General features: G+C 56.6%; 1 protein-coding gene across 2 annotated transcripts; it reads left to right on the plus strand.

Moving 5' to 3' along the window:
• On the plus strand, positions 1 to 26,603 carry SYNGR1 (synaptogyrin 1). 2 transcript variants are annotated; one of them, XM_068560431.1, is made up of 4 exons: positions 1 to 159; positions 19,119 to 19,356; positions 20,765 to 20,910; positions 24,999 to 26,603. In XM_068560431.1, exons 1-4 carry the CDS (start codon positions 61 to 63, stop codon positions 25,218 to 25,220), a joined length of 705 nt encoding a protein of 234 aa, XP_068416532.1. In that variant the 5' UTR covers positions 1 to 60; the 3' UTR covers positions 25,221 to 26,603. The 2 variants fall into 2 exon arrangements, with proteins under 2 accessions (XP_068416532.1, XP_068416531.1); XM_068560430.1 differs by lacking the exon at positions 24,999 to 26,603 and adding an exon at positions 22,159 to 22,459.

The raw sequence follows: 26,603 nt of genomic DNA on the forward strand, positions 1-26,603 counted from the left end.
CGCACGCGCACGGGCTGGCGGCGCGCGCCGAGCGGGGTGCACCGCGCGGGTGCAGCCACGATGGAAGGGGGTGCGTACGGAGCGGGCAAAGCCGGGGGCGCCTTCGACCCCTACACCCTGGTCCGGCAGCCGCACACCATCCTGCGCGTCGTGTCCTGGGTAAGGACGGCTGGGTGGCCCAGCCAAGCAGGGGGTGGGGCGGGGTGGGGGCGCGGGCGAGGGCGGCGCGCCCGGACGGACCCCAACCCCACCCGGCTTGCTGCCCGGGCGCGGCCGCGGGTGGGGAGCCGTCCGGCCGGCGTACTGGCGCCCGCCCCTCCCTCCTTCCCGGGCTCTGGGAGGGGGTCCCGGCGTTCGCGGGGGCGCCTGCTCCCCGACCTCTGGCTTCCCGGTGTCCCCACTTCTTACTCTCCCCCCCGCCCCCCATCGCGGTGACCTCCAGGCCGCGACCTGGCGCCTCGCGGTTCGTGTTGCGCGCGGCCGCCTGGGCGGACCGGCGACCGTGGGGGCGGAACCCTGGTTTCAGGTGGCCTTTTTTCGGGGGTGGATCGGGGCGTGGATCGTTTCGCGGGGTGCACGCGATCTTGCCATGGACGATCAAGGAGGAGAGGGCAGGAAACCGGGTTTTTGTGGCTTAGCTGGACTCGTGTGGAGCGACGCGTCGGGAGCCGGATACTTGGTCTCTCTCCCCGGGAACTGCTTTTCTGCAGCGTGACCTTGGGCTGGAAGCCGCCCGAGAAATGTTCACGGAAAGCGAGGAGTTAAATTCCGAGGTGGGCAGCGTCACCTCCTCTCGCTTGCCTCAGTTTCTCGATTTGTAGCGGGATGGGAGGAACCTCCTTGAGACCTCCTTGGGCTCGGATATTTCCCGAATTCGTGCAGACACCTGGATGCCTGAGGGGGCCGTGGGCCGGGAGGGCGTGAGAGAGGTCCTCTGACCACCGGGAAGAGCAGAGAAGCCCGTTCTGGACCTCCAGCCTGGCGAGGGCAGAATCCCTCAGTGCAGAGAGCTGAGTGGGGATCCCTGTTCAAACCTGGGGTCGGGGAGAGGAGGATGGGACAGAGTCAGCACACAGGGAGGGGTTCACATGACCTGGGCTGCACCCCAGGGAAAGGAGGCCTGCTGCTGTCTGGGGAGGGGTGTCTGGGCCTCCCTAGGGTTGCTGGCCATTGCCCAGACCCCCTCACTAGAGGGTCTTGCCTCTGCAGGCCTGCCGGCGCCTTCCTGTGGGCCTAGATCAGAAAGGCCTGGATTGGGGACGCTGGGCAGGGGCCCTGTCAGCCCCCCCAGGGGGCTAAGCCTAAAGCCAGCTGTGGGGTGCTCAAGCTCCCTCACTTCTTGGATTTTCAGGGCCATATAAGGGTGTGATGGGTGGGACAGCTGGAGTGTTTATCTCTGGCCTCCCAGAGGGAAAGGGAGCTACCTTTCCTTTGTCTAAAAACGTTCAAACCTCCCTCTGGTGCCACAGGAAGGGTGGCCACGTTTAAACCCCTTTTTCTCAAGTGCCCACCAGATGGGGAGCTTTTTGAGGGCAGGGAAGCCCTGTTCTTTAGTCTTTGGGTCCCCGGTGCTGGCACATGGCCTGGCACCCTGGGTGCATCCAGGAGGGTTTATGGTGCTGAGTTCATTCATCCGTGTTGTCTCCAGCTCCCCAGAGACCCTGGCAGGTCCTCGGCAAAGGTAGAGCTCTGGGGGACACCTGCCTGATGAGGTGGGCCGGCTCTGTACACTGCTCCCCTCCGCCGGCCCAGAGCGTGAAGTCACTGGTTTTGTGAGGGGGTGTGGGCGTTTTGTCTGCTTGGTTCACTTCTGCCGGTGAGGGCTTCATTTAGCAAAGCTTTATTGAGTTGGCTAGGCTTCCACGGAAGGCGGCATGACTCAGACGCAGCCCTTAGTGCTCAGGGAGCCTACAGTCCCGCTGGGGAGTGAGCCAGGCACCCTCAGGCAGAGGCCGGCAAAACCAGGAGAGCAATCAGAGAAGCTTCCTGGAGAAGGCGATGTCAAATTGGGCCTGGAAGGATGAGGAGGGTTTACATGTGTGCACATCAAGGTGCCGGGAGGACATTCCAAGCAGAAGAGAGAAAAAGTCACTGAGCACCCACTGTATGCAGGGCTGTTCTTACCTGGCTAGTTCCCCCCACAGTCTGTATCACACTTGAGGGAACTGAGACTCAGAGAGGCCCAAAGTTACTGAGCATGTAAGTGCAGATGGAGGATTTGAACCCGGATCTTCCTGTCTCCAAAGCACAGTGCTTCCCCTGGCTCAGGAAGAGTTTGAAGTCCTGGGATTTCAGGTTTGGAAAGGATAAGGGTCATCTGGGTCAACCCCCATCCAATGTTCAAATCCCCCCGGAGGCCCCCAACATTCTCCCAGCCCTGCTCGCTACCTTTGCGTGAGCAGAGGTATCTGATAACAGGCTGATTGAACTTTTAAAAAATATATAGGTTTTTTCCTGATCATAGAAGTAATACCTGCCAGTTATTGGAAAACATAAATCACTTGTGATGGTTGCACAACAATATATATGTACTGAATACCACTGAACTGTACACTTAAAGATGGTTAAGATGGTAAATTTTATGTTGTGTGTATTTCACCAAAAAAAAAAAAAAATTGGAAAAAAAAGCACGTGTGATCCCACCACTTAGGGAGGGCTGCTATCTCCTACCAGTCTTTTTCAAAAACACATGATGCACTGAGACATTTTAACACGTGGGGGCACGTAGTGGACGCACATAGCCACCTGCCCTCCTCCCTCGAGCTCCCTCTGCTTGCTCACCGCAGGGTCTGGCAGGCAGAGTCTGGCTGGCGTTAAGCTTCACCTTTGAGCTAATGGAGCCTGAGCATTCAGCACCAGCTTGCCCTGGGTTTGCCAGAACTTTCCTGGCTTCAGCACTGAAAGTCCCATGTCCTGGGAGCCCCCCTGTCCCAGACAGACAAGATGGTTGGTCACTCTATCCAGGACTCCTGTGCTCTCCAGACCCCTTCTGCCGCCCTGTAGGGCCCTAACAACGTGAACACATGGGCTTGCGATTTTGTAAAATTTGTAAGAGAAAGATCTTTTTTCTGTTATTTGTTTATTTGAAAGTGGGTCCCCAAACATGTAAGCTTCAGGGAGTCACCAAACCTGGACCTACCCTGGAACCTGAGCCCCCAGGCCTGCAGGACCCCTTATCTCTTGACTGAGGCTTTCTCAGCTCCTCTCTGCCCCTGTGTGCCCTACACCACCTCCCCCGACCCCCCCCACACACCTGGGCGGGCGGGGCGGGGGGCGATTACTCACAGCAGGAATTGAGGAATGGACCCTGATCCCAACTTGGACCCTTCCTGCCCTGGGCGAGGAGGTGATGGCTAAGTTGGGACAGTGTCCAGGGTGAGCTCAGAGCTGCCTCCTCTGACCTGGGTTGGCGGGGAGGTGGGCTGTGCTAGCCGGGGGCCAGGAGATCTGGCACCAGCTGTGGCCACCCCCTCTGCCTCTGTCTCCTCATCGGAAAGCGGAGGCTGGGCTGGGTCAGAGATGCCCAATCCTGCCCCGATCCTGCAGCCTGTCAGTGACCCCTTTCTTTACCTGGAGCCAGGTGGGGGGAAGTGGAGTTTCAGCAGGGAGCTAGCTGATTTCATATAAAGGACCACCTTCTATTTGGAATTTACATCCTTTTAGAGCTTTGAAATGACGTATGGGAAAAGAATATTGGCGCTGGTAGATGAGAGGTTTTCTTTTTCTTTCTTTCTTTTTTTTTTTTTTAATTAATGCTCTGTTTTGGCAAAAATAAAACAATAAAATGTTTGAAATTTTGCCATTTTCAGGGTTGATCTCTTAAGGGCTTTGGCTGTAACACTCAGGATGTTGTAAGGAGGGCGGGTGTCATCCCTCCCATGACAGAAGTAAGGGGCAGGCTGGAGGTGACTTCTCTACTGACTAGAGACAGAGCTACTGGGCCCTGGACTGTCAGAGCCGCAGTTTCAATCCACATTGAATGTGGACATGGGTCCACATTCAGTGTACTCCCCGTGGCTTCCCTGTCTGAGTCGCAGTGGCACCAAGGAGTGGCTTGAGGGAGCAGTTTTACACCCTCATTTTTATCAGACCCCCTCAATCACTCCAAGCAAACACTGAGTATAAGAGCTGAGGTTGCAGGACTTCCCTGGCGGTCCAATGGTTAAGACTCCGTGCTTCCACTGCAGGGATCGTGGATTCAATCCCTGGTCGGAGAATTCCGGATGCTGCGAGGCTCAGCCAAAAAAAAAAAAAAAAAAAGGCTGAGTTTGCTTTGCAAACGCAGCAGCTTCAAAATGAGACCCCTCGTCTCCGTACCCAACCAGATTGCCCCACTCTAGCTGTCCCACATAGAAATTCTAGAGCCTGCAGGGGCTGGGGTGAAATGGGTCCAGGGTGGAGACAGAGCCTCTGGCCAGCTCTGGCATTCATTCATTCATTCCACAAATGCCAAGTCCCTGCTCGGTGCCAGCCTGTGTGTCCCACCGGAGATGCTCTCAGTCCAGTGAGAACAGAATTGAGTCGACAGGCACCATCCAGAAGGCTTGGGATGCAACAAGAAGGAAATCCAGTGGGGAGTAGGTACCTCTGCCAGGGGGCGTGGAGGGCTTCCAGGGGGAGGTGACCCCTGTGTTGGTCCTAATAAAGAAGGTGGGGGGGAGGTGCATTCCAGGTGGGAGGAACAACATGTATAAATAAATACCTGGGGGCACAAGGTCTGAGTGGGTTTTAGAAACGTTGCTGAGCTCCTGGGGACCCCGGGTGTGTGAGTGAGAGCAAGTTAAAGAGGTGTGGGGGGCAGGCAGGGTGGGCAACCCAGGGTCGGCCTTGGATGCCAGTTTCACAAGCTGGGCTGCATCGGAGGGCCATGGACAGCCTCAGAGAGGGGTTTTAAGCAGAGAAGAGGTGTGTTTCGGAAGCTCCCTGCGGCACCATGTGGAGGTATGGCTTGGGGAGGGCTCTGGGGGCAGGAGGCCCAGCAGGAAATGTGTGGTGCGGTCTAGCCTGTCCTCTCCCAGCACCGGGCAAGGCCCTGTCACTTACTCAGGGAGCTGGGTCCACGCAGGCATGTCCTGTGCTCCTTTGGCGTGTATCGCTGACAGTCTCGGAATCTTCTTGACCTCTTTGCCTGCCTGTGGCTGACCTTTGGCTGGTCCGTCTCTCTCAGGCCTGGGAGAGAGTCAGGACAAGGAGGTCATCAGGAGACGCGGATGATAGGTTTCTGCATGCGTCTTGGGCATTTCCTCGTGTCCTGGGGCAGTGTGGGAGCTTGAGGAGTCTTGGGTTTGGCATTGAGACCAGGGCCACCAGAGAGGGACCTTGGAAAGTCCTCACCTGTAACGTGGGATTGGAGTGCCTGGGTTCAGGGCGGACTCGATTTGTGAAAATGGATGTACAAAGGGCCTGCCATCCTGTTCATTCCTCTAGGCACGTGACATCCCTGTCCAGTGGGTTTCGTTACCCCCACTTTAGGTGAGATGCTGAGGCCCAGAGAGGTTAACTGGAGCTGCTGGGATTGCAGCCCATGCCTGACTTCCAGGGAGTGGCCCTTGCTTCCTGCTTTGGGGAGTTCCCAGCCACATGGGGAGTCCCACACGGCCACTTGTGCAGAGCTGTTAGGCAGGCTTGAGCCTGGGGAGAGAGAACAAAGGCTGGGGGGGGGGGAGGGCGGAGAGGAGGAAGAACCAGGAGGAGGAGGGAGGAAAGGGAGAGGGCAGATGGCAGAGCTGGCACGGAGCCACATTTGGCACCTACACCGGAAGAACCAGCTGTCCGGTGGGAGGAGAGGCAGGGCAGAGCGTCAGGAAGTGCCTGGGGCCTGAGGCCTGAGTCCGTGTGTGTTCTGCGCCCACTCCGCCCCGACAGGTGGTGTGACGTGAGCAAGATGCCAGTGCTCTCTGGGCCCCAGTTTCCCCATCTATCAGATGGGAAAAGGGTAGTCAGATTGGGCTGGTGGTTCCCAGCCTCTCCACCCTCAACAAATGCTACTCTTGCTCCTAGTGGATTGTAGGTTGGGAACTTCGGGACTGGTCAGTATTTAAAGGAGTGATGTCAAGGACCAGCCTCCCGCACCCCTGATGCTTTGTGGGGGCCTGCAGGGGGAACCTGGGCCCCAGATCCATACTGCAGGAGCAGAACGGTGTCAGCTGGAGCCGGCAGGGTGGCCCGTGCCCCTGTGTTTCTGGGGAAGCCCTCCCTTCCTGGAGGGAGTCGTGCTCACCCCCACCTCTGCTTGGGAAGATGGTGTGGGGGGAGGGGGACGGCGGGGAAGGGGTGGCTAGGACAGTCCCAGGCTGTCAGGCCCAGACTATTCAGAAAGCCATCACCTAGGGACCCCAACCGTCCCGGCTCCTCAAATGACTCAGGGTCCAGGGGTCAAGAGGACATGGTCTTCCCCAAATCTTGGCCCCCGCTCTGAACATCCCTGACACCTTTTGTCAGTTGCACTGTAACCTGGCCTCCCCACCCCCAGACCCTGCTTCCCCAGCAGCCTTCTCAGTGGGGGCTGTTCTTTGCCTCATGCCCTCCCTCCGCCGGGCCTGGAGATGGGACACAGTCCTCCCGGCTCCTGAGGCTGCTTCCAGAGCATTCTCCCCCAGCTGTGAATCTCATCGCAGCCCTGGACCAGCCACTCCCCTCATTGCAGGCCAGCCCCAGGTCACTTCCCCTGTCCCTCAGCACCGTCCCGCCTTCCGTCCTGCTCCCCGTAGTTCCCGCTTCCGTGATCCTTCTCACAGCCTGGCCTCTCATTTCCTGGGCCCCCAGCCTCCCACAGGCTTGTCCTCCCTGCCTCAGCCACTCTCACTGGGTGTACCCTGGGCCTGGCCCTCGTTCCTGGCGAGAACTCAGGTGTCCGCCTCTCCCCAGCCCTCCTGTGGTTCCAGCGCTCTGCCTCGCGCACGGTCCTTGGCCTGGGACCCTCCCTCTGTGCACCGGCCCTCACCCCATCCTCCCCGTCCCCCTCTCCAGCTTGGGCTCCCTGGTGGTCTCACCCACCTGCTCCCGGCTCTGGCCCTCCTGCATCTCTGCGTTCACCTGGCAAAGCCCTGCTTGCATCCGCCCTTGGCCTCCTCACACCCGCCCCTCCCCCAGGCTCTCTCCTGTTCTGGTGGCCAGGCCAGCCTCGCAGGTTCCACCAGGGGCACCCTCTCACCTGCTCGAGGACTCAGATGCCCTCCTTCCCTCCTTCCCTCCCTCCCTCCGCCCTTGCCTCCATCCTCCACTCTGGCTCTTTCCCATCAGCTTACAAATGTGAGTTCTTCCCACCCCCTTGCCCGTGCCTCTGGTCTTGCAGAAGATTTGTCTATGGTCACTGTCTCTGGTGTTTCTCCCCCGGTTTTCTCTCACTTGCGCCCTGCTCAGGCTCTCGCCCTCACCTCTCCATCTCGTCAAGATCATCCGTGACCTTCACGTTGCCAAATCCTGTGGCCGATTGTTATTAATGGCTCTCACGGCCGCATCTGGCGCAGTGAGGGGTTCATACGTCCTCCCGTTGGTTCCGACAGCCGCAGGACTGTCGCCTTCTCTTTAATGTGCCTGGTCTTTGCGAGACTCACAGTCTAGTGGCGGGAAAAGTGGCTGAGAAACCACTTAAAATATGGAGGTGAGCATAAGCCCTAGAGTGAGGGAACGCTCACTCAGGCTCACTCGGGCTCGGGACAGGTGGGAGGGATGGGGCCAGCCAGGCGGAGAGGGGGGACATTCCAAGCAGAAGGGGCAGCACGGGTGAAGGCGAAGGCCAAGGCGGAGAGGCGCGGCAGGGCGGTGATGAGAGGCTGCTGCCCCCCCCCCACGCCCCATGGGCTGTAAGCTCTGGGGGGCAGGGACCGTGTCTGTCAGGTCATGTCGTATCCCCAGTGCCAGACGGCACCTGGCATCTTGTCATGGCTCACACGTGGGTGAATGAGGCTGGGAATTGCAGTGCTCTGTCCTCCTCCGTCCACCCACCGTCCCCATTCAAGTCTCCAGTCTTCAGGCCTGGGTCTCAGTTTCCCCGTTTCTAAGGAGGCTCCCTGCTCTCCTGGTGTTTGTGCAGCCACAGGAGGGAGAAGACAGGGGAGCCTTCAGATCACCAGCTCGAGTGAGTCTCAGTGCCGCGGGCACAGGGCCCCTGCCCGCAAGCCCACTCCCCACCCCCACTGCGCAGAGCACACGGAGACAGCTTGCGGGAAGATTACGGCCTAATCCGCAGCAGGTCTCTGCTTCCAAGGCTGCAGAGGTGGTGGCCGGGCCGGGCCTGGGAGGAGAGAAGGGAGCCCGCCTGCCCCGACCCCGCCCTGCGGCTCTGCACGAGGCTCTTGAGGAAGCCGAGTGCCCCCCCCCCCAGTGCCCGTCACGCGCCCCTGCATTGGCTTCGGCCCTTTCCCTCACGTGACCCAGGGAGAGGCAGGGCCCGTTCCCGTGAAGGGGGGCCCTTGCAGCCTGACTCATCCCTCAAACGCTCGGCTGCCCGTTTCCTTGTCCACTCTTTCCGTGGGGCCCAGGAGGCCGGTTGAGGACTTCATGGGGATGCCGGCAGGAAGGCGGGGAAGGCGGGCTCAGCTCGTGCCGAGGGAGAGGACGTGGCAGCCCTTTGTTACGGAGTGAGCTCCCTGTGGTCAGAGGTGTGCAAGCCAAGGATGCTGAGGAGAGAATATAGTCTTTCTCCCAATTCTCGTGCTGCCTGTGCCTCTGCCCATCTATCAGGCTTGCTGTTCACTCACCTTGAAGCCTTTCCTGACCCTACCTCTGGGTCTGGAGTGGAGACATACACCCAACAACTGAACCAAAAAATAAGAAAAAAATATGTAATGAGATTATCAAGAAAATAAATGGGGGTATTGGAGAATATTGGGAGTCAGGTCCGGAGAGCTTCTCTGAGGAGGTGGCTTGCATTGAGATTTGGATGTTGAGAAGGAACCAGCAGGAGCCAGCCTGGAAGATCTGGGGAACTCTAGGTATCCCAGGTAGAGGGAACAGCCGGTGCCAAGGCCCTGAGGCAGGAATGAGCTTAGGAGGGAGCGAGAGGAGAGTGGCAGGAGAGGAGGGTGAGAGGAAGGCAGGAACCCTGGGGGTTGGGGTGGGGAGGGGGATTTCACCATGCGGGTGCTGGTGAGTGGGATGCAGCAGGGGGTGACACGATCTGACTTAGGTTTAAAGAGATCTTTTCAGCCCCAGTGAAGTGGATGGTGCAGGGGCACGGGAGTGGCACAAAGAGGCAGGGAAGCTGCTGTCATCGCTTAGCAAGAGGTGATGGTGGCCTGGACCGGCACGGGGGCGGGGGCGGGGGGCTGCATGGAGGAAATTGAGAGTTGTTTGGGGAAGGATGAAGAAATAGACCCAAGTGCCAGGTTGGATGGGGTTCAAGGACGCACCCACTCTGGGGTCTGAGCAGCTGAGTGGGGGCCAGTGTGCAGATGGATGAGAGGCTGGAGGTCACTGGGGGCGGGGAGAGACCAGAGGTGAGACCAGCAGCCCGTCGTCGTCGTCTTCGGGGCTGGACTTTATCCTCAGCCCCAGGAGGGACTGGTGAGAGTGGGGGGAGTGGTGAGCGCCCCCTGGCGCCCGTCTGGAGATGGGTTGGAGGAGGCGGGAGGGGAGACTGTCCTGAGTCAGGCAAGCAACACTGTGGCCTGGAAGGGGACAGTAGCCGATGCCGCGAAGTGGAGAGCCGGCAAGCGGGTCCGCTGGCCGCCTGCAGCGTGAGGCAGGGACCGGGGACTCCTCCCAGCCCCCCGTCTTGGGAACAGATGTCCCTGTACAGGGTGAGGTAGAAGGTGCCGTCCGGAGCTGGCAGGACCAGAGGGTTGTGGGCTCCCGACCTCATCTCTTGACAGCTTGTCTGGGGGAAGACTCAGCAGGTGCCTAAGGATGTTTAAAGCCAGGCCTCTGGGAAGTTCCCTGAGAACAGCAGGAACCTCTGTCCCCACCTGCCCCCGACGCTGGCTGGGCCCAGCTGTCCCTGGAGCCCGAGTTAGCCTGATGCCCAGCCCTGGCCCAGGCACAGCCTGCCAGCTCTCTGGGAGGATGTGGAGAAAAGTGGGCCGGGCCCCTCCTGCACTGTGGGATGGTGACAGGCTCGGCACAGCAGCTGTCTCTCCTGGGTCTCGTGCTGGTCCTAGAGTCTGGGATCTGGAAGTCATTTCTCCACGGGGAGGCAGCTGAAGGTCGAGGTTTGGCTCACATTCTGGAATGGGGCTGGACCGGGGGCAGGCCTGGGCAGGAGGCCCGGCACCATGCTTACCTGCCCCGGGTCGTCCGGCCGTGGGCTGCCTAGAGACCTGGCCTTGTGGAACCTCAGCTGCCCTCTTCTGGAGTGGGCTAAGTAAGCCTGCTTTGTGGGGGTGGGCGTTTTGTTATTGTTTGTTTATTTATTGAAGTGTAGTTGAGTTTTACAATGCTAGTTTCTGGTGTACAGCAAAGTGATTCAGTTATACATATAGGTGTATATATATATTTTTTCAGATTCTTTTCCATTATAGGTTATTGCAAGATACTGAATATAGTTCCCTGTGCTGTACAGTAGGACCTTGTTTATCTATTTTGTGCATAGTAGTGTGTATCTCCTAATCTGGGGGGTGTTTTTAGGTTTATTTTTTTCCTTAGAGGTTTTGATGAGGATTAAATGAGATGATTTTTGTCAAGCCCTCCCAGTGGGTGCAGGGCCCCTGCAGAGGCTGTGGGCTGGCTCAGGGTCGGGGGTGAGGGTGGGCCGGGGGGGACAGACCGGTGGATGAATCCCAAGCAGGAGTATGTACAGGGTTAGGGGGGGCGAGAGTGACTGGGAAGGAGGGTGTCCCAGGAGGCAGCTGCAAGTCAGCACCTCCCAACAGGGTTTTGAAGGGTGGGAAGGAGTTCGTTCCTATTTGAAAGATGAAGAAGGTGGGGAAAGGCATTCTGGGAGGTGGGAACAGCTAGGGCGAAATTATCAAACAGCCTGTGGCTTTGCTAATGCTGGCCCCCTAGGATGGTTGAGTCATCGGGTGGGAGAGGGAGAGATGTGAGGCCAGGGCAGGGTCTGGCAGTTCTGGGGTCTCTGTTTCTGTGTGTCTCTGAATCCAGGAGCCTGAGATGCTGAGATTCCTTCGATTTGTTTTTCTGAGTTTGAGATAGCTCTGCTCTAAGTGCCATCTGGAATCTGTTTTTTTAAGACTCAGGATTGGATTATAAAGACGGTGAAAAAAAGTGTTGCCCCGGTTTACCTTGGTGCATTTTTTTTTTTTTTAAACATTTTTCTCTAGTGCAAGGGAGGGAGGTTGTTTTTCCTGTGCCTGCCTGTGACCAGTGGCCCCCCTGAGTACCTCCCGAGGCCCTCGCCCTCCATCCTCTCCTGTTTCCCGGCTGCTGGTTCTGCCTCCGCAGACCTGTCTCCGGCCCCCGCAGCAGATCTGCTCGCTGGGGTGAGCTTTTCCCTCCCATGCCTCTGCCACTGCGGCCAGCGTAGAATTTCACTGTGGTTTAATTTCCGGTTCTCTGGTGGCTGCTCTGCGTGCTCCCTGCCGTCCCTGCCGATCCGGCCTTAGCAAGTCACCCCAGAGGCCGCCCGACACAGGGCACCGGCCTCGCATTTTTGTCAATACTCCATCCACCCTTAAACAGCCGTGGGACCTGGGCAGTTCCCTGGACGTGGGTAAAATGAGAATAAGGACCTGGACCTTGTGGAGTGAAGAGCGTGTGTTTCAGTCACATCGTGGGTCTTGAGGGAGTCCCCGTTCCTCCTGCCTTGGACGGTGGAACAGAAACCTGGGGCCTGGGCCTGCTTTTGGGAGGCTCCCTCCCACTCGGGGTGGGGAGACTGCAGCTAAATGGAGGAGTTAACCTGGGGCCCAGAGGGTCCTGCGGGGGGTGTGCTGAGACTGCAAGGGCCTTGTTGTGTGGCCTTGGCAACGCTTCTTCCCCTCCTCTGGGCTCAGTTTCTCCATCTGTAGACTCTCAGCCTGGTCCAGGGGTGGCTCCCTGCCCTGGCCCAGCCCTGCAGCCTGCGGGGGACGTGGCACGACACCTCTGTTCCCAGTTCTCACCCAGCCCAGCCCCTCCCCGACCTGCTCGTGCTCTTCCCCTGCTCCCCGCAGCAGGCCAGTGTCTGCAGATGCTGGTGGCTTTACCTCCAAAGGACATTCAGCCCCCACTGCTTCACCCCATCCCGCTGCCCATGCCAGCCCCGCCCCCTTGTCCCTCACCTGGGCGCTGATTAGCCCCGCTGGTCTCCCTGCTTTCACCCTCGCCCCACAGTCTTTTCTCCACCATGAGCAGGGTGAGTCTTCTTAAACCTAAGTCAGATCAATCACTCACCTGCTGTTAACCCCAAAGTGACTCCTGAGCTCAGTCTTGCCCTGCAGGCCCTGGGGGCCGGCCCCTGCCTGCCTCGGTGACCTCCCCATGCTCACTGTGCTCCAGCCACACCGTGCACCTCCTCGAGGCACCAAGCTTATTCGCGCCCCAGGGCCTTTGCACTTGCGGTTACTTCTCCCTGGAACGTCTCTCCCCAATATCTGCGTGGCTCTGCCTTTCTGCATATGGGCGTCTGCTCAAAGGTCACTACATCAGTGACCACCATTCACCCAGTCTGTCTCCTCCTGCCCTGCTTGATGCTTCTTCGGGACACTTGTCCGGACTTCAGTACATGTTTCTCAGCTGTTTGTCTTCCTGATGAGAACAGGGACCTTGCCCCCTCAGCCTCTCGCACAGGGCCTGGCACATACTGGGTGCTTAGAAATACTGTCAAATGAATGAACAACCGATAGGAAGCCCCAGTTCTCTGGCCTCCGAGATGCGGCCTCCCAGGCCCCAGAGGCAGGGGGCCCTGTGACTGCAGAGCGGTCAGCTCCCTGGGTAGTGCATGCCCAGCAGAGGGGCAGCTCACCCCACCCCCACCCAACATAATCAGAGAAGTTAGTTATAGCCCAGCACCTACTGCGTGGTGGAAAGAATATTACAGAAAGAAAACAGTGGAAAGGGCCGGGGGTGTGAGGTGGGCAAGTAGGTGGCTGGTGGGAAGTGGAGGGAAGGGAGGCCCCGGGAGAGGCGGGCAGAGCGGGTACTTAGAGGACCTTGACCACCAGCCCTAGAAGCTTGGATTGTGTCCAGAAGGCCCAGGGCCGGGGATTGGGGGCGGGGGCACTTAGGTGGCCTTCGTGCTGCAGGGTGGGGACCACGATTCATAGACCCAGATCGCGTTGCTCCTGTGGCTTCTCACTGCATTTAATCCGATGTTCCCGTGGCCCACCAGGCCCTGCCCTCCCTGCCGCTTCCTGCCCCATTGCCTCTCCAGGCCCAGCTCCCTGGTCCCTGCTCCAGCCGCACTCCTTCCCTCACCTTCAGCCTTTGCCCCTTCTGTTCCTGTGCCTGAAACACGCTTCCCCGGATCTGTGCAGGGCTGGCTCCTCCTTGGCCCAGCTCAGAAATCACTGCTCAGGGCTCCCTTCCCTGACCACTGCCACCTCTTCCCAGCACCTGCCACCGTCGGTCATTGCCTCCATTATCTATTCCACTTGTTTAGTGTCAGTCTGGCATTTGTTGGATGCTTCCTCTGCGTCACGTGCTCTTCCTTACACGTAGGACCTCGTTTATTCCCCACAGAATGTCAGTGGTTTAGGTGCTATTGTTGTTGGGAACTGAGACTCAGAGAGGCTAAGGCCAAGGTCACCCTACTAGACAAGGGGCCTGGCTCGGATTCAGCAAGCCCGGGTAATCTGACCCAGGCTCTCGCCCCCTCACTCCTGTCCCTCCAGACGGTCAGCTCCCCGACAGCAGGGGCTCCACGGACGCGGTCCCCCTTGACGCCCCCTCCCAGCACAGTGCAAGGCACTGAGAAGCCTGTGACCTGTGATGAATGCCTGACCGAGGCCCAAGTCTGCAGGAGGGAGCCGTGGGCGGAGAGGAGGGCGGGGAGCTCGGGGCCTGAAGGACTGGCTGCAGGGAGCTGGCACGCCAGCTCTGCCGGTTCCGCGGCCCCGCCAGGTCCCTCGCCAGGTCCCTCGGAGGCTGTTTTGATCTTGCTGCTTCCTCTCTTGGGGACACGTCCTCACCAGCATTTTCCTCCTGGCCTCTCTGAGGACTCGCTGCTCCTCTTCCCCAAGAGGGCCCGTCTTAATGGTTCCTCCTCTGCTGTCCCCAAAGCCCCCACCCCTCCACTCAGCCTGCTTTAGGGAAGGGGTCCACCCTTGTTCCAGCCCCCAGGGAGCGTGTCTGTTAGGAAGTGCTGCTCCAGAGGGCCTTCCTGGTGCTCTGCCTTCTCTCCCAGGGCCTCTGGAGAAGGGAGTTAACCCTTAACTAAGTCCTGACTGCTGTGCTCTGTGTACTTGTGTGTAATTCTCCCATCAGCCCTGGAGGGAAGGTTAATTTCCACAGAGGACCAATCTGAGGCTCAGAGAGGTTAAGTCGTTTGTCTGAGGCCACACAGCATGAGCAGCAGGCCTGGGATTTGAGTCCAGCAGGTCTGTGTGACTCCTCAGCGTCTGAAGTCTCTGTCTAATCAAGAGGCTTTTCCATTTTGCTGGATTGGTGACCGTCTGATGACATTGGGACTGGGCTTCAGATTCCCAACCTGGCAGTTTTCTGGTAGGAGCCTTGGACTTGTCTTGGTGCACAGGCCCAAGGGGCTGTGTGAGTGGCGGTCCCTGGAGTTGTGCAGTGCACGGCCCAGGCAGCTGGCTGTCAGAGCCCGCCTTTGTCTCCCAGTGGCGTCTGCGTTGCTTGTCTGGGCTGTCAGTAGCCCAGGGGTCCCTTTGACAATTGCTTTGAAGTCTGGACTTCGTGCCTCTCCCCTCCTGTGCCCCTGAATGCCAGACTTGCCATTCCAGTCCCACGGCCTGTTCCTGTCACACTGATGCTTTCCTACTGATCCCCTGGGTCTCTGGAAATAAAGGGTCACGCCTGCTTCAGGGCCCACCTCCTGAGGCTGAGAGCTTGGTCAGGTGGAAGAGAGCGTAGGGCTGAGATTCAAGAGACCTGGGTTCAAGTTCAGCCTGTACCCTGACAACAGTGTCACCTTCTCTTTCTGAGCCTCAGTTTTCCTTCTCTGTCATTTGGGGGCAGTACGAATTGCCCTTGCTGCTCCATGCGGAGATTGTGAAGATACAGAGCCTGTGACTGGGCGGAGCTGTGTGCCAGGAGGCCTGCACTGGTCTGCAGATTGAGGTGACATGTACAGTCCCAAATCAGGATTGGCAAATGTGTGGCTCACAGGCCACCACTGCCCATTTCGGTGCCCGTGGCTGAACCAGGACACAGCCCCCCCCCCCCCAATCCTTTCTCTTTTTTTTGAATTGCAGAAAAATTCATATTACCCACAATAAACCATTTTAAAGTATACAGTCCAGTGGCATTTAGTGGATTCACAATGTTGTGCAACTACCACCTGTCCAGTTTCAAAACTTTTGCATCACCCCATAAATACCCCCCATACCCATTAAGTAATCACTCCTCATTCTTCCCTCCCCCAGCCCCTGGTAACCTCTAGTCTGCTTTCTGTCTCTGTTTTGCCTATTCTGGGTATGATACATAAAAGAAATCATAATACTGACCTTTCGTGTCTGGGGTCCTTTCACTTCTTTCTTCACCTGTTTTAAGGTTCATCCAGTTGCAGCATATATCAGAACTCTGCCCCTTTTTATGGCTGAATACTATTGCATTGTATGGATGTGCCATAGCTTACTTCCCCATTCATCCATTGAAGGCCATTTGGGTCAGAATCCTTGTTAACACACAGTGTCATGAACCAGTGGTCTCCAAACCTTAGTTCATGCCGTCCTTCAGGAAAAATTTTTGAATCAGTCCTCCCATTAAATGTAAATTTGAAACCCACGGACCTATGGGCAGTTAATCTATGACACAGGAGGCAAGAATATACAGTGGAGAAAAAACAGTCTCTTCAGTAAGTGGTGCTGGGAAAACTGGACAGCTACATGTAAAAGAATAAAATCAGAGTGTTCTCTAACACCATATACAAAAATAAACTCAAAATGGATTAAAGACCTAAATGTAAGACTGGAAACCATAAAGCTCCTAGAGGAAAACATAGGCAGAACACTCTTTGACATAAATCATAGCAGTATTTTTTTGGATTTATCTCCTAAAGCAAAGGAAATAAAGGCAAAAATAAACAAATGAGACCTAATTAAACTTAAAACCTTTTGCACAGCAAAGGAAACATGAACAAAACAAAAAGACAACCCTACTGAATGGGAGAAAATATTTGCAAATGATATGGCTGATAAGAGGTTAATATCCAACATATATAAACAGCTCATACAACTCAATGTCAAAAAAACAACCTGATTAAAAAATAGACAGAAGACCTGAATAGACATTTTTCCAGAGAGGAAATGCAGATGGCCAGCAGGCACATAAAAAATGCTCACCATCGCTAATCGTCAGGGAAATGCAAATCAAAACAAAAATGAGATCTCATGTCACACCTGTCAGAACGGTTATCATCAGAAAGAACACAGGGACTTCCCTGGTGGTCCAGTGGGTAAGACTTCGCACTCCCAATGCAGGGGGCCCGGGTTTTATCCCTGGTCGGGGAACTAGATCCTGCATGCATGCTGCAACTAAGAGTCCAAATGCCGCAACTAAAGATCCCGCATGCTGCAATGAAGACCCGGTGCAGCCAAAATAAATAAATAAATATTTAAAAAAAAAGGACACAAATAACAAATGTTGACGAGGATGTGGAGGAAAGGGAACCCTCATACACTGTTGGGGGGAATGTAAATTGGTGCAGCCACTGTGGAAAACCGTATGGAGGTTTCTCAAAAAACTAAAAATAGAACTACCATATGACCCAGCAATTCCACTCCTGGACATATATCTGAAAAAAACAAAAAACACCGAGTTGAAAAGATACATGCACCCCAATGTTCATGCATTATTTACAGTTGCCAAGAAATGGAAGCAACCTAAGTGTCCATCAACAGATGAATGGATAAAGAAGATGTGGTAAATATTGTATATATATACAATGGAGTACTTACTCAACCATAAAAAAGAATGAAATTTTGCCATTGCAGCAACATGGGTGGAGTGGAGGGTATTATGCTAAGTGAAATAAGTCAGACAGAGAGAGACAAGTACTGTATATCACTTATATGTGGAATCTAAAAAACACAACAAACCAGTGAATATAACAAAAAGGAAGCAGACTCACAGATATAGAGAACAAACTAGTGGTTACTAGTGGGGAGGGGCAATATAGCGGTAGGGGATTAAGAGGTACAAACTATTACGTATAAAATAAGCTACAAGGATTTATTGTACAACAAGGGACTATAGCCAATATTTTATAACTATAAATGGAATGTAACCTTTAAAAATTGTGAATCACTATATTGTATACTTGTAACTTATATAATATTGTACATCAACTGTACTTCAATAAAAAATGTGGATTTGTTTTATATATATTACTCCTACACTAATATATCCAGTACATTATAAAACCCATGTAAAGTGTAGACATCTTAAAAAGATACAATTTAAAAAATGATGCTTCTTATATTTTTTCTCACACCTGCGCTGGGGTCACTTCCCATCCTAGGTGTTAGCTAAGGACGAGAATGTGTCTGGCTCATACTGAAATTCTAGTTCCGTATTGTAGAAAAATTGGAAAGCAAAGTGAAGTGGAAAATGGACAATAAACCCTCTGCAGCCTGCACCTCAAGTTCACTGTAGGCCACATCTGAGGTTCTGTTTTCCTGTTTGTTTGTTTGTCAGTTGGGTCTGGACCTCCTCGTAATCATAGTTTCCGGGGAGGTGAGAGGTAGGAGGAAAAAGCAGGAACTTCAGAGTCAGGTCCCTGGGTTTAAAGCCAGCTCTGCCACGTACCAGCTGTGTGACTCTGGGCACATTAACCAATACCTACACCTTCCCTGCCTCATCTGCAAAACGCCGATGATGCTGATTGTATTCGTTAGCTGCTGCTATGTAACAAGACACCCCAAAATGTAGTGGCTTAAAACAACAAACATTTGTTACTCACAGTTTCTGTGGCCAGGAATCTGCTTAGCGAGGTGCCACTGCCTCATATCGTGGTGTCAGCCAGGGCTGCGGTCTCATCTGAAGGCTGAGGGAGGATCCGTTGTCAAGCTCACTTACATGGTGCTGGCAGGACTCGTTCCCTGTGGGCCGCGGGGCTCAGTTCCCTGCTGGCTGTTGACTGGAGGCCTCTCTCAGGTCCATGCTGCGTGTGTTTCTCCATAAGGCAGCTCAAAACCTGGCAGCTGCTTCCATCAGAGCAAGCAAGTGAGAGGGGTCAAGAGAGGGTGAGCACAATGGAGGCCGGGTCTTTGTAACCTCCTCGCACAAGTGACATCCCATCACTTTTTGCTATATTCTGTTTGTTTAGAAGCAAATCGCTAGGCTCAGCCCACAGTGTAGGGGAAGGAGATTGCACAAACGCGTGAATACTAGGAGGTGGGGTCTTAGGGGACCACCTCTGCTGGCTGCCAGCCCAGCTGAAGTAGACCTGTCTTGGAAGTTGTTGGGGGCACTTAAGGAGGTAACACATGTTACACTTGGGGTCCTGCAAGTAATTGACCTGTTGCTCTGTAACTGACAGGGTTGTGACTGTTGTATTCTTTTCATTTATCATTCTTTCCACTTGTCAGGGCCTGGGCAACAGAGAAGGGTGGGACCAAGGACAGGGCCTGAGACCCCAGAACAGCCCGTGGCTCTGCAGAGCAGAGGAGAGCACAGAATGGGGCTGGGCACGTGCCCACATCCGGAGGAATCAGCTGGGGGCTTCCTGGCTTGGCAGTTCACCACCCAGAGGGCTGAGACCTCTTCTTCTGGGAGGCCAGGTCCAGTCCTAGAGGAACTGTGGTATCAGGGCCCAGGAAGACCTCTCAGCACCTGGCTGGAAGGGGAGCGGGGCCACATCTGTGGTCGGAGGGTCCTCAGTGCCTGCAGCTGAAGAAGAAAGCGATTGACCCCGCCTGTGCTGTGTGACCCCAAGCAAGTTCCCCTCCCTCTCTGGGCCTGCCCTCTGAATTGCCTGCTTAACACCGGCCCTGTGGCTGTTTGGGGTGAAGAGGGCTCACAGAGAGGCAGGCAGCAGGCCGAGGGGGTTGGCAGCCCTCCCCTCCCCTGGGGCTGGTACTGGGAGGGGTCTCACGCCCGCCCCTCCCCCGCCACCGCAGGTGTTCTCCATCGTGGTGTTCGGCTCCATCGTGAATGAGGGCTACCTCAACAGCCCCTCGGAGAGCGAGGAGTTTTGCATCTACAACCGCAACCCCAATGCCTGCGGCTACGGCGTGACCGTGGGCGTGCTTGCCTTCCTCACCTGCCTGCTCTACCTGGCCCTGGACGTGTACTTCCCGCAGATCAGCAGTGTCAAGGACCGTAAGAAGGCCGTCCTATCCGACATCGGCGTCTCGGGTGAGCCCCCATCCCAGTGGGCGCCCCCCAACAGAGTCCACAGGGGGCTGTCCCGGCCGTGGTCCTGCTCATCCTCATGCACACCTGGGAGGCGGCTGCCACTCTTCTCCCTATTTTCCAGATGGGGAAACTGAGGTGCAGGCGGGTGAAGGGACAGACTTGGGATCACAGGGCTGGCAGCAGGGAAGGGTGGGACCAGGGCTGGGCCTGAGACCCCAGAACAGCCCACAGCTCATGCGGGGAGGGGAGCACAACGACCAGAGGAGTCCCCTCTTCTTTCAGTGGCCTCTTCTGGCCCCCTCCCTGGTGGAGCCCTGTGAGAAGTAAGCAAGGCGATGGCTGAAGGCCCTGGCACACAGTAGGTACCCCGGGAGGGTCAGGACCTGGAGCTGGGGAGCTGCCGTGACCTGCCACTCTTGCCCTTCAGTAAGGGCCTTTGGTAGAAGTACCCTGGCCTCTGTCCCCATGAGTTCTGAGAGACTGATTGGAGGGTGCTTGGGTTTGGTGTCACTGGCCTAGGGTTGTGGTCTCAGGTGTCTGGCTGGGACCTCCCCCCACTTCCTGGCCCCAGGACTCTCAGGATGTGCCTGGCTTGCAGGCAGTGAGGCCCAGGGTCCCTTAGACTTGAAGGAACGAGAATGACATGAGTGGTTCTCAAACTGTGTTCCATGGAGCCCCAGGGTTCCCCAGCAGTGCCTCTGGGAGGGGCTGGGCTCTAGGCACCACCCCCAGCACACACGCTTTTTATCCTGAGCAGCTCTGGACTTCTATGCATAGACTGTGGGCATCCAGAGATCTTGTTGCCACAAGGCTCGCACCACTAAACTCCCCAGACCTCGGCTCTCAAAGGGCCCCTCACTAACCTCTGGGCTTTGTGAGGCTGCAGACACATTAGTGGTTGAGACTCAGACTGGCTGGCCCCAGCGTCCCCTCATCGTCCCCTGCCCAACTCTCTGGGAGGCTGCAGTCAGGCGCGGGGTTGGGTGGACGCTCCTCCCAGAGAGCTGCAGGCCTCAGGGTGGACCATGGGTCAGTCGGGGATTCAGCCAGGAAATCTGTGTTGGCTGAGGTTAGGGAAACGCCGGCCGAGGCTGACTGACTTTTCTCTGTCTCTCCTTCCCTCTGTCTCTCCCTCCCTCTCACTGCCCGGCCCTCCCTGGATCTGCTCCCGGCCTGGCTGGTTCCTTTCTGTGGTCTCTGTCCCGCTCTGCATCTGACCGGCCTCTCTGTTCTCGCCTGCACCTTCCCTGTGCTCTCCCCACTCTGACCCCCACCTCCTCTCCCTTTGGGGGTGGGGGAACGTGGGAGACGTGCTCTTGAACCTCCCCTGTTCCTCGGTTTCCAATTTCCTCCCTATTCGCCCTCTCTCCCCATGCGGGCGTTCCGCCTGGCCCCGTGCACACCCCAGCCTTCTGGGCCTTCCTCTGGTTCGTGGGCTTCTGCTACCTGGCCAACCAGTGGCAGGTCTCCAAGCCCAAGGACAACCCGCTGAACGAAGGGACAGACGCGGCCCGGGCTGCCATCGCCTTCTCCTTCTTCTCCATCTTCACGTGGGTGAGTACACCGCCCACCCAGCCCGCACTCGCCGGCCCCAGCTGGGCTTCTGGGCTGGTGGCCTTTGAACATGGCCATGGACTCTGTTCTGCTTCCCTCCTCAATGCTCATGGCGGGGCTGCTCCTTGAGGAAGGAGACTGTCCAGGAAAGACAGTCAGGTGGTGGTGGCGGACCCTGGCTTTGGTGCAGAGCACCATTCCTGTGGTAATGAACTCCCCTCCCGACCACTCCAATAGTTGGGTGGTAGGTATTAACTGTCCCCTTTTACAGATGACAAAGCTGAGGCCTAGATGGGAAGATAAGGCCTTGAGGTTCAAGGCTGGGAAGGAGCCCAAGCTGAGAGTCAGGAGACCTGGGTCAAATCGTGGGGCTGCCTCTTAATTTTCTGGGCCTCTGTCTTCCCAGCTGTAAAATGGAGAGATTGGATTTGCTGTGGGGTGTGTCACAAACACAGATGGCCACGGGGCAGGCAGGATGTGAGAAGGCGTGAGTGGACCGGGTGGCATGTGCACACCATCCTAAAAGGGTACCCTCTGCCCGGCCCCTGTTCTGAGCAGTAACGGGGACCCACAGAGGCCAGGTCTTCCTGTTTTCCCAGGGAGCCCAGAAGTCTGAATTTCTATGAGAAATCTGATCTTTATGTGTTAGCAATTTGTTCAGGTTTAAAAAAATATATTGTGTGGGTCCAAAAAAGCATGCCTCTGGGCCCCACTGGCCAGAGGCCACCCCTTTGCAGGCTCTAGACCGAGTGGTCTTGAACACCCATCAGCGTGACAGCAAGGCTGGTCCTTCTTTCCCACTGGTTCCAGGTCCTCTCGATTTATTTTTTCTTCTCTCGTCTTCCTCCTGCAGATATCTGGGGTTATATAGGCTCTGTTCCCCCATCCCAAGGGCTCTTGCCTCCCCTCTGACAGTGCCCCCCGGCCCACAGCCCCCTTCCCTCCAGACCTTCCAGCTGTCCTGGCCCCTCCTGTGAAGCCTTGCTGCAGCCAGCCTTCCCTGTCCCCCCTGCCCTCCTGGGCCTGTCCTAGACTTCTTCCTTTTTTGTGGGCTCCTGGCTATCCCTTTTCTCTTGGGGGCGGGGCTTGCAGAGGAGGAGTGGGTGATTGGACACCAGGACTTCCAGGGGTGGGTCTGAAAGCCTGACTGACAGGTGCCCACCAGCCCACTGAAGTCAGCCTCCCTGCTAGCACCTCTGCCTCTCCCTGTTCTTCCCCGCTGGCCTCACCCCTGCTCTCTCCTGGCAGAGCCTGACCGCAGCCTTGGCTGTGCGGAGATTCAAGGACCTTACCTTCCAGGAGGAATACAGCACGCTGTTTCCCACCTCAGCGCAGCCGTAGGCCCGCCCGGCTTCCAGAGGCAGGGAGCCCTAATCATGCCCAGTGGCAAGGTTGGGGGGCAGCCCACTTCCTGGACCGGCCGAGATGCCAGGGCGTGCAGGGCGGTGGAAAGCTGGCTAGAGGGGCCAGTTAAGACTCACCACTCGCTCACCGCCTCCTTTGTTTATTCTTCATGTGTCCGTTCATTCAGTAAACATTTATTGAGCAACTGTTCTGTGCCTAGTGATGAATCAGATGTGGTCCCTGGCCCCAGGAGCCCACAGCCTGGGGAGGGGAAGACAGACAAACCGAAACCTCCCCCAAATGTGCTGCACAGGCTGTAGAAGGGCCGGAGGTGGCTCCACACGTGGGCTGTCGGGGTGCCGAGCTGTGGGCTGAGAGCCCGTCCCATGGCTGCAACATGAAGGCCGATTTTCCAGTCCCCATGGAGGCTGGCTGCCAAGGGGGGTCTGGCCCAGAACATCAGAGGACTCATGGTCTGGCTCTGCTCTCGTGTGCTTTGTGACCCTGGGCAGACCTGTGCACCTCTCTGAGCCTCAGTCTACTTCCCTGGACTGAGGAGTGATAATGGGCCAACCTCTCAGGGCTGTTGCACAGATGAAACAAAGCTTGGCACAGGGCTTGGCACAGAGATGCTCAATAAATGTAGGTTCTTTTGTTCATTCATTCATTCATTCTCTCCAAGGAGTCAAGGACACCTTCATAATCTCTACTTTGGGAGTGATTCCCGTGTGGTGAATCCCTGTTCTTCCAAAGGACCTTGGCCCCCATTTCTACACAGGTTCCCTCCGCTGCCCTGGAGTACAAACTGGCCCCCAGGGCAAAGCACTGCACGGTGGAAATGCCACAGAGAGTGCACCTGTTCTGGAGAAGCAGCGCCAGGTGGACCACCAGGTCCCTGGGCTCTGAACAGAACTCCCAGCCTCACCTCTGCACCCCAGTCCAGCAGGGGCCCACACCCCTCCATGGCTCCTGTCTGTGGCTCTTTGAACTGGCTGGCTAAGGGAGGCCTTGACTCAGTGGGGATGGAGGAGTGACCACAGACATAGCACTAGGTGCCTGCAGCTGGAGGCCCCTCCCTGGAAGGGTCTGCAGAGGTCATCTGCTCCAGCCCTCTGCCTCCGTGCAGACACCCGTGGAGCCAGGGAGCTGTGGGAGGACCAGGTCTGCAGAAGTTCCTCTCAGGGACTCATTCATTCATTCATTCATTCCCCGTGTGCTCTTGTGGGCTCACTGATGGCTCAAGGGTGCTGACAACGTGGCCGGTACCCCAGGGGAGACTTTCCACCTCCCTGCTTCTCCAGGCTCCTGCATCCGAGCGCCCCCGCAGCCAGGACCTCGTACCAACATAGTGGAAAATACAGGAGGGCCACTCCTAACTTCCTCAGCCCACCTCCTTGAGGCCTGGTCTGCCTTTCCCAGGCCCCTGGCCCTTTGCCCCCTGCCTCTCACCCATTGACCCTTTTGGGTTCCTGGTTAACTTAGTGCCTTGTCAGCAGGCTGATCAAAAGGAAGGAGGTGGGGAGGGCCATGGCCTGGGAAGGGGCAGGACCCCTGTGTTCAGGTCTGGGTTCTGGCACTGACTGCCATGAGGCCACCCTTTTCTAGGCCTCAGTCTTCCCAGCCCCAAAACAAGGGTATGTAGAACATTAGCATTTTCCCATCACAGGCAGATGACCTGGATTGGGAAGGTCTCTGGAGAAGGCTTTCAGTGAAAACCTATAAACTTCGTCGTTTAATGACAGATTTAATTGATTCCCTAGCTTGGTGTGATCAGTGTCATTGTCCTTAATAACAATGTAACTGCTTTTACTGGAAAAGAATTTCCCGCCTATGCATTTATGCAGTAGACAAGTCTTTCCCAACTGGGTCCTATGAAAAAAGGGCTTCAGTGGTTGGATAAGGTTGGCAAATGTTGCTTGCCATAGTTTTCCCCTTGGGGATCCCAGCATACATTAGTCAAAGCTCTGACAAGTCCTATAGTCTTCTATTTAACTCAGTTTCCCAAACTTGTTTGGTGAAGCATTTCAGTTAGAATTAGGTTCAGCGACAAATGACAGAAATCACAAATGACAGTGGTTTAAGCAAAGTCTAAGTCTGGGAAGACAGTCCAGGGCTGGCATAGTGGCTCCAGAAGTCTTTAGTGACCCAGGCCTCGACCATCCCTACAATTTGGCTCATGGACCTCATGGTCCATTATGACAACTAGAGCGCCTGCTATCACACCTGCATTCCAGGCATCAGGTCAAAGGGTGGGACAAAGAACTTGGGGGTGACCCACTGGCTAGAACTTAGTCATATGGCTATGCCTAACTGCAAGAGAGACAGAATAGCTTTTAGGAGATGCCGACATTTCTCTGTCCCACCAAAGACTTTTTTCTCCATTCCATCTAACTCCCTAAGAACACATTTTGAGAAGGATGCTGTGGGCCTTGGGGGCATTTTAACACTCCAAAATGAAGACTCTAGAATTTTTGTTGACCCAGAGTGACCTCTGGGATTAGGGGACATAGGGCAGGTGATTTCTGAAGTTCTTTCTGGCTAGAAGTGTTGTTCTGGGCTGGCTGCAAGGACAGCCTTCCTTCCTCCCCAGTCAAGCTAGGTTTTATCTCCTGTGTTTTGAGGATATTTAACCCTCTATTGCCCGTGTCCTGTGGACTAACGTCTACTAACCCAGTGCTCTTGTCTGTCTCTCCCCTAACCATCCCCTCCCGCCTGTCCTTGTCCCCGCCGACCCCCGTCCCCAGGCGGGCCAGGCTGTGCTGGCCTTCCAGAGGTACCAGATTGGCGCAGACTCGGCCCTCTTCTCCCAGGACTACATGGACCCCAGCCAGGACTCCAGCATGCCTTACGCCCCCTACGTGGAGCCCAGCACCGGGCCAGACCCCGCCGGCATGGGTGGCACCTACCAGCAGCCGGCCAGCGCCTTTGAGCCCGAGCCCCAGGGCTACCAGTCGCAGGGCTACTGAGCCACAGTGACCGCCTGCCCCCCGCCTGCCTATGACCTGCTCCAGCTGCCCCCTGCTCCCTCCCTTCACACCCGGCCCCCTTCTCCCTCCCAGGCTGCCCTGGCCGGTCCCTCCAGGTGGTTCCACTGAGGTCCAGGGCAGCTCGGGTGGGATGGGGCAGTGAGGTGTTGGGGGGGTATCCACATGTGTGTGCAGGTGTGTCCAGCAGGGCCCTGGGGTGTTTGCATTCATTCCTTGTGTCTTTGAGCGTTTGTTGAGCACCTACTGTATATCAGGCCTGTGCTTGGCATGAGTGCTGAAAGACAAATGGTCCCTGGAAATGGGGAAGAGGAGATGTGGAGGAGGCCCTACTGGTACCAGAAGTAGGAATGGAGAGAAAGCTAGCCCGGGAGGATGCTGGGAAGGTTTGGCTGCAGGGTGTGAGCACCCACAGGACACTGGGGGCTGTCACCTGCTAGGAGTGATACAACCGCCCTGCTAGGAGTGTTGGCCTGTCTCCATTTTATGGCTGAGGAAACTGAGGCCTGGAGAGGTCAAGGTCACTCGCCCAGGGTCACTCAGGCAGCCAGTGATAGAGATGGGGCCAAGCCCCGGCCCCCTGACTGCAGAGCACCTGCTGTCCCCTGGCCTCCCCACCATCCCCCCTCCCCGAGCCGGGGGCTCCACCGCTCAGTGCTACCGTCACTCTGGGAGGCCTTGGGGACCTCAGCCCATGAGACACCCTGATTCTGCTGCAAGCCAGGGGCCTGCTCTGCCCCGACTGTTCCCCCCAGTGGGACAGCCCTGCCTCCAGGCCCCTCTCCCCACATCCCGCCAGCCCCTCCCCTGGCCGCCTCCCAGGGCGGGAGAGCCGAGAGGGTGGGCCTGGCTCCTGTGTGCCGCTCCATGCTGCGCGTATCCCGCCAGGAGCTCCAGCACGACTTTGTGGCCTCCCGACTGACCGCTGTCCCTGCCTCTAGGAGGGGCTCGCTATGTCCCTGCCAGGGGCCGAGTGAACAAGGAGGCCTGGATGGGGAGCACCTCGCCCAAGGTTACAGTGAGTGAGTGGCAGGGCTGGGCTTGCTACCTGGTCTTCTTGGTCCCAGCTACCCAGCAGGTGCCCCATTCCCTGCCCTTGTGACCTCCCAGGAAACAGAACCGATCTGGGACACTGTGTCATCTTTCCTCATTCGGGGTCAGCCAGGGGCCCAGGGGCTGGGACAGCCAAGCCAAAGCCTTCCAGAAGGCCTGCCAAACGGCTGGTCTCCCTATGGGAAGACGGGCTCTAGACCCAGCAAGGCCAGCCTGCAAGCTGCTGCCGTGGGACAAACTGTCCTCAAGATGAACGGTGAGAGACCCTGGGGCGTGGAAGGCTCCGGGAGGCCACAGGCTGTAGGGGAGAGG

The sequence above is a fragment of the Eschrichtius robustus genome, chromosome 13, assembly GCF_028021215.1.
Source record: "Eschrichtius robustus isolate mEscRob2 chromosome 13, mEscRob2.pri, whole genome shotgun sequence".
NCBI classification, from domain to species: Eukaryota; Metazoa; Chordata; class Mammalia; order Artiodactyla; family Eschrichtiidae; genus Eschrichtius; species Eschrichtius robustus.

Bases quoted from the DNA above. Each gene is read 5' to 3' on its own strand.
- SYNGR1 (XM_068560431.1), top strand. From the start codon at position 61: ATGGAAGGGGGTGCGTACGGAGCGGGCAAAGCCGGGGGCGCCTTCGAC. The intron at 19,357-20,764 runs GTGAGCCCCCAT...TGCACACCCCAG, and splicing joins ATCCGACATCGGCGTCTCGG to CCTTCTGGGCCTTCCTCTGG. The intron at 20,911-24,998 runs GTGAGTACACCG...CCCCGTCCCCAG, and splicing joins TCTTCTCCATCTTCACGTGG to GCGGGCCAGGCTGTGCTGGC.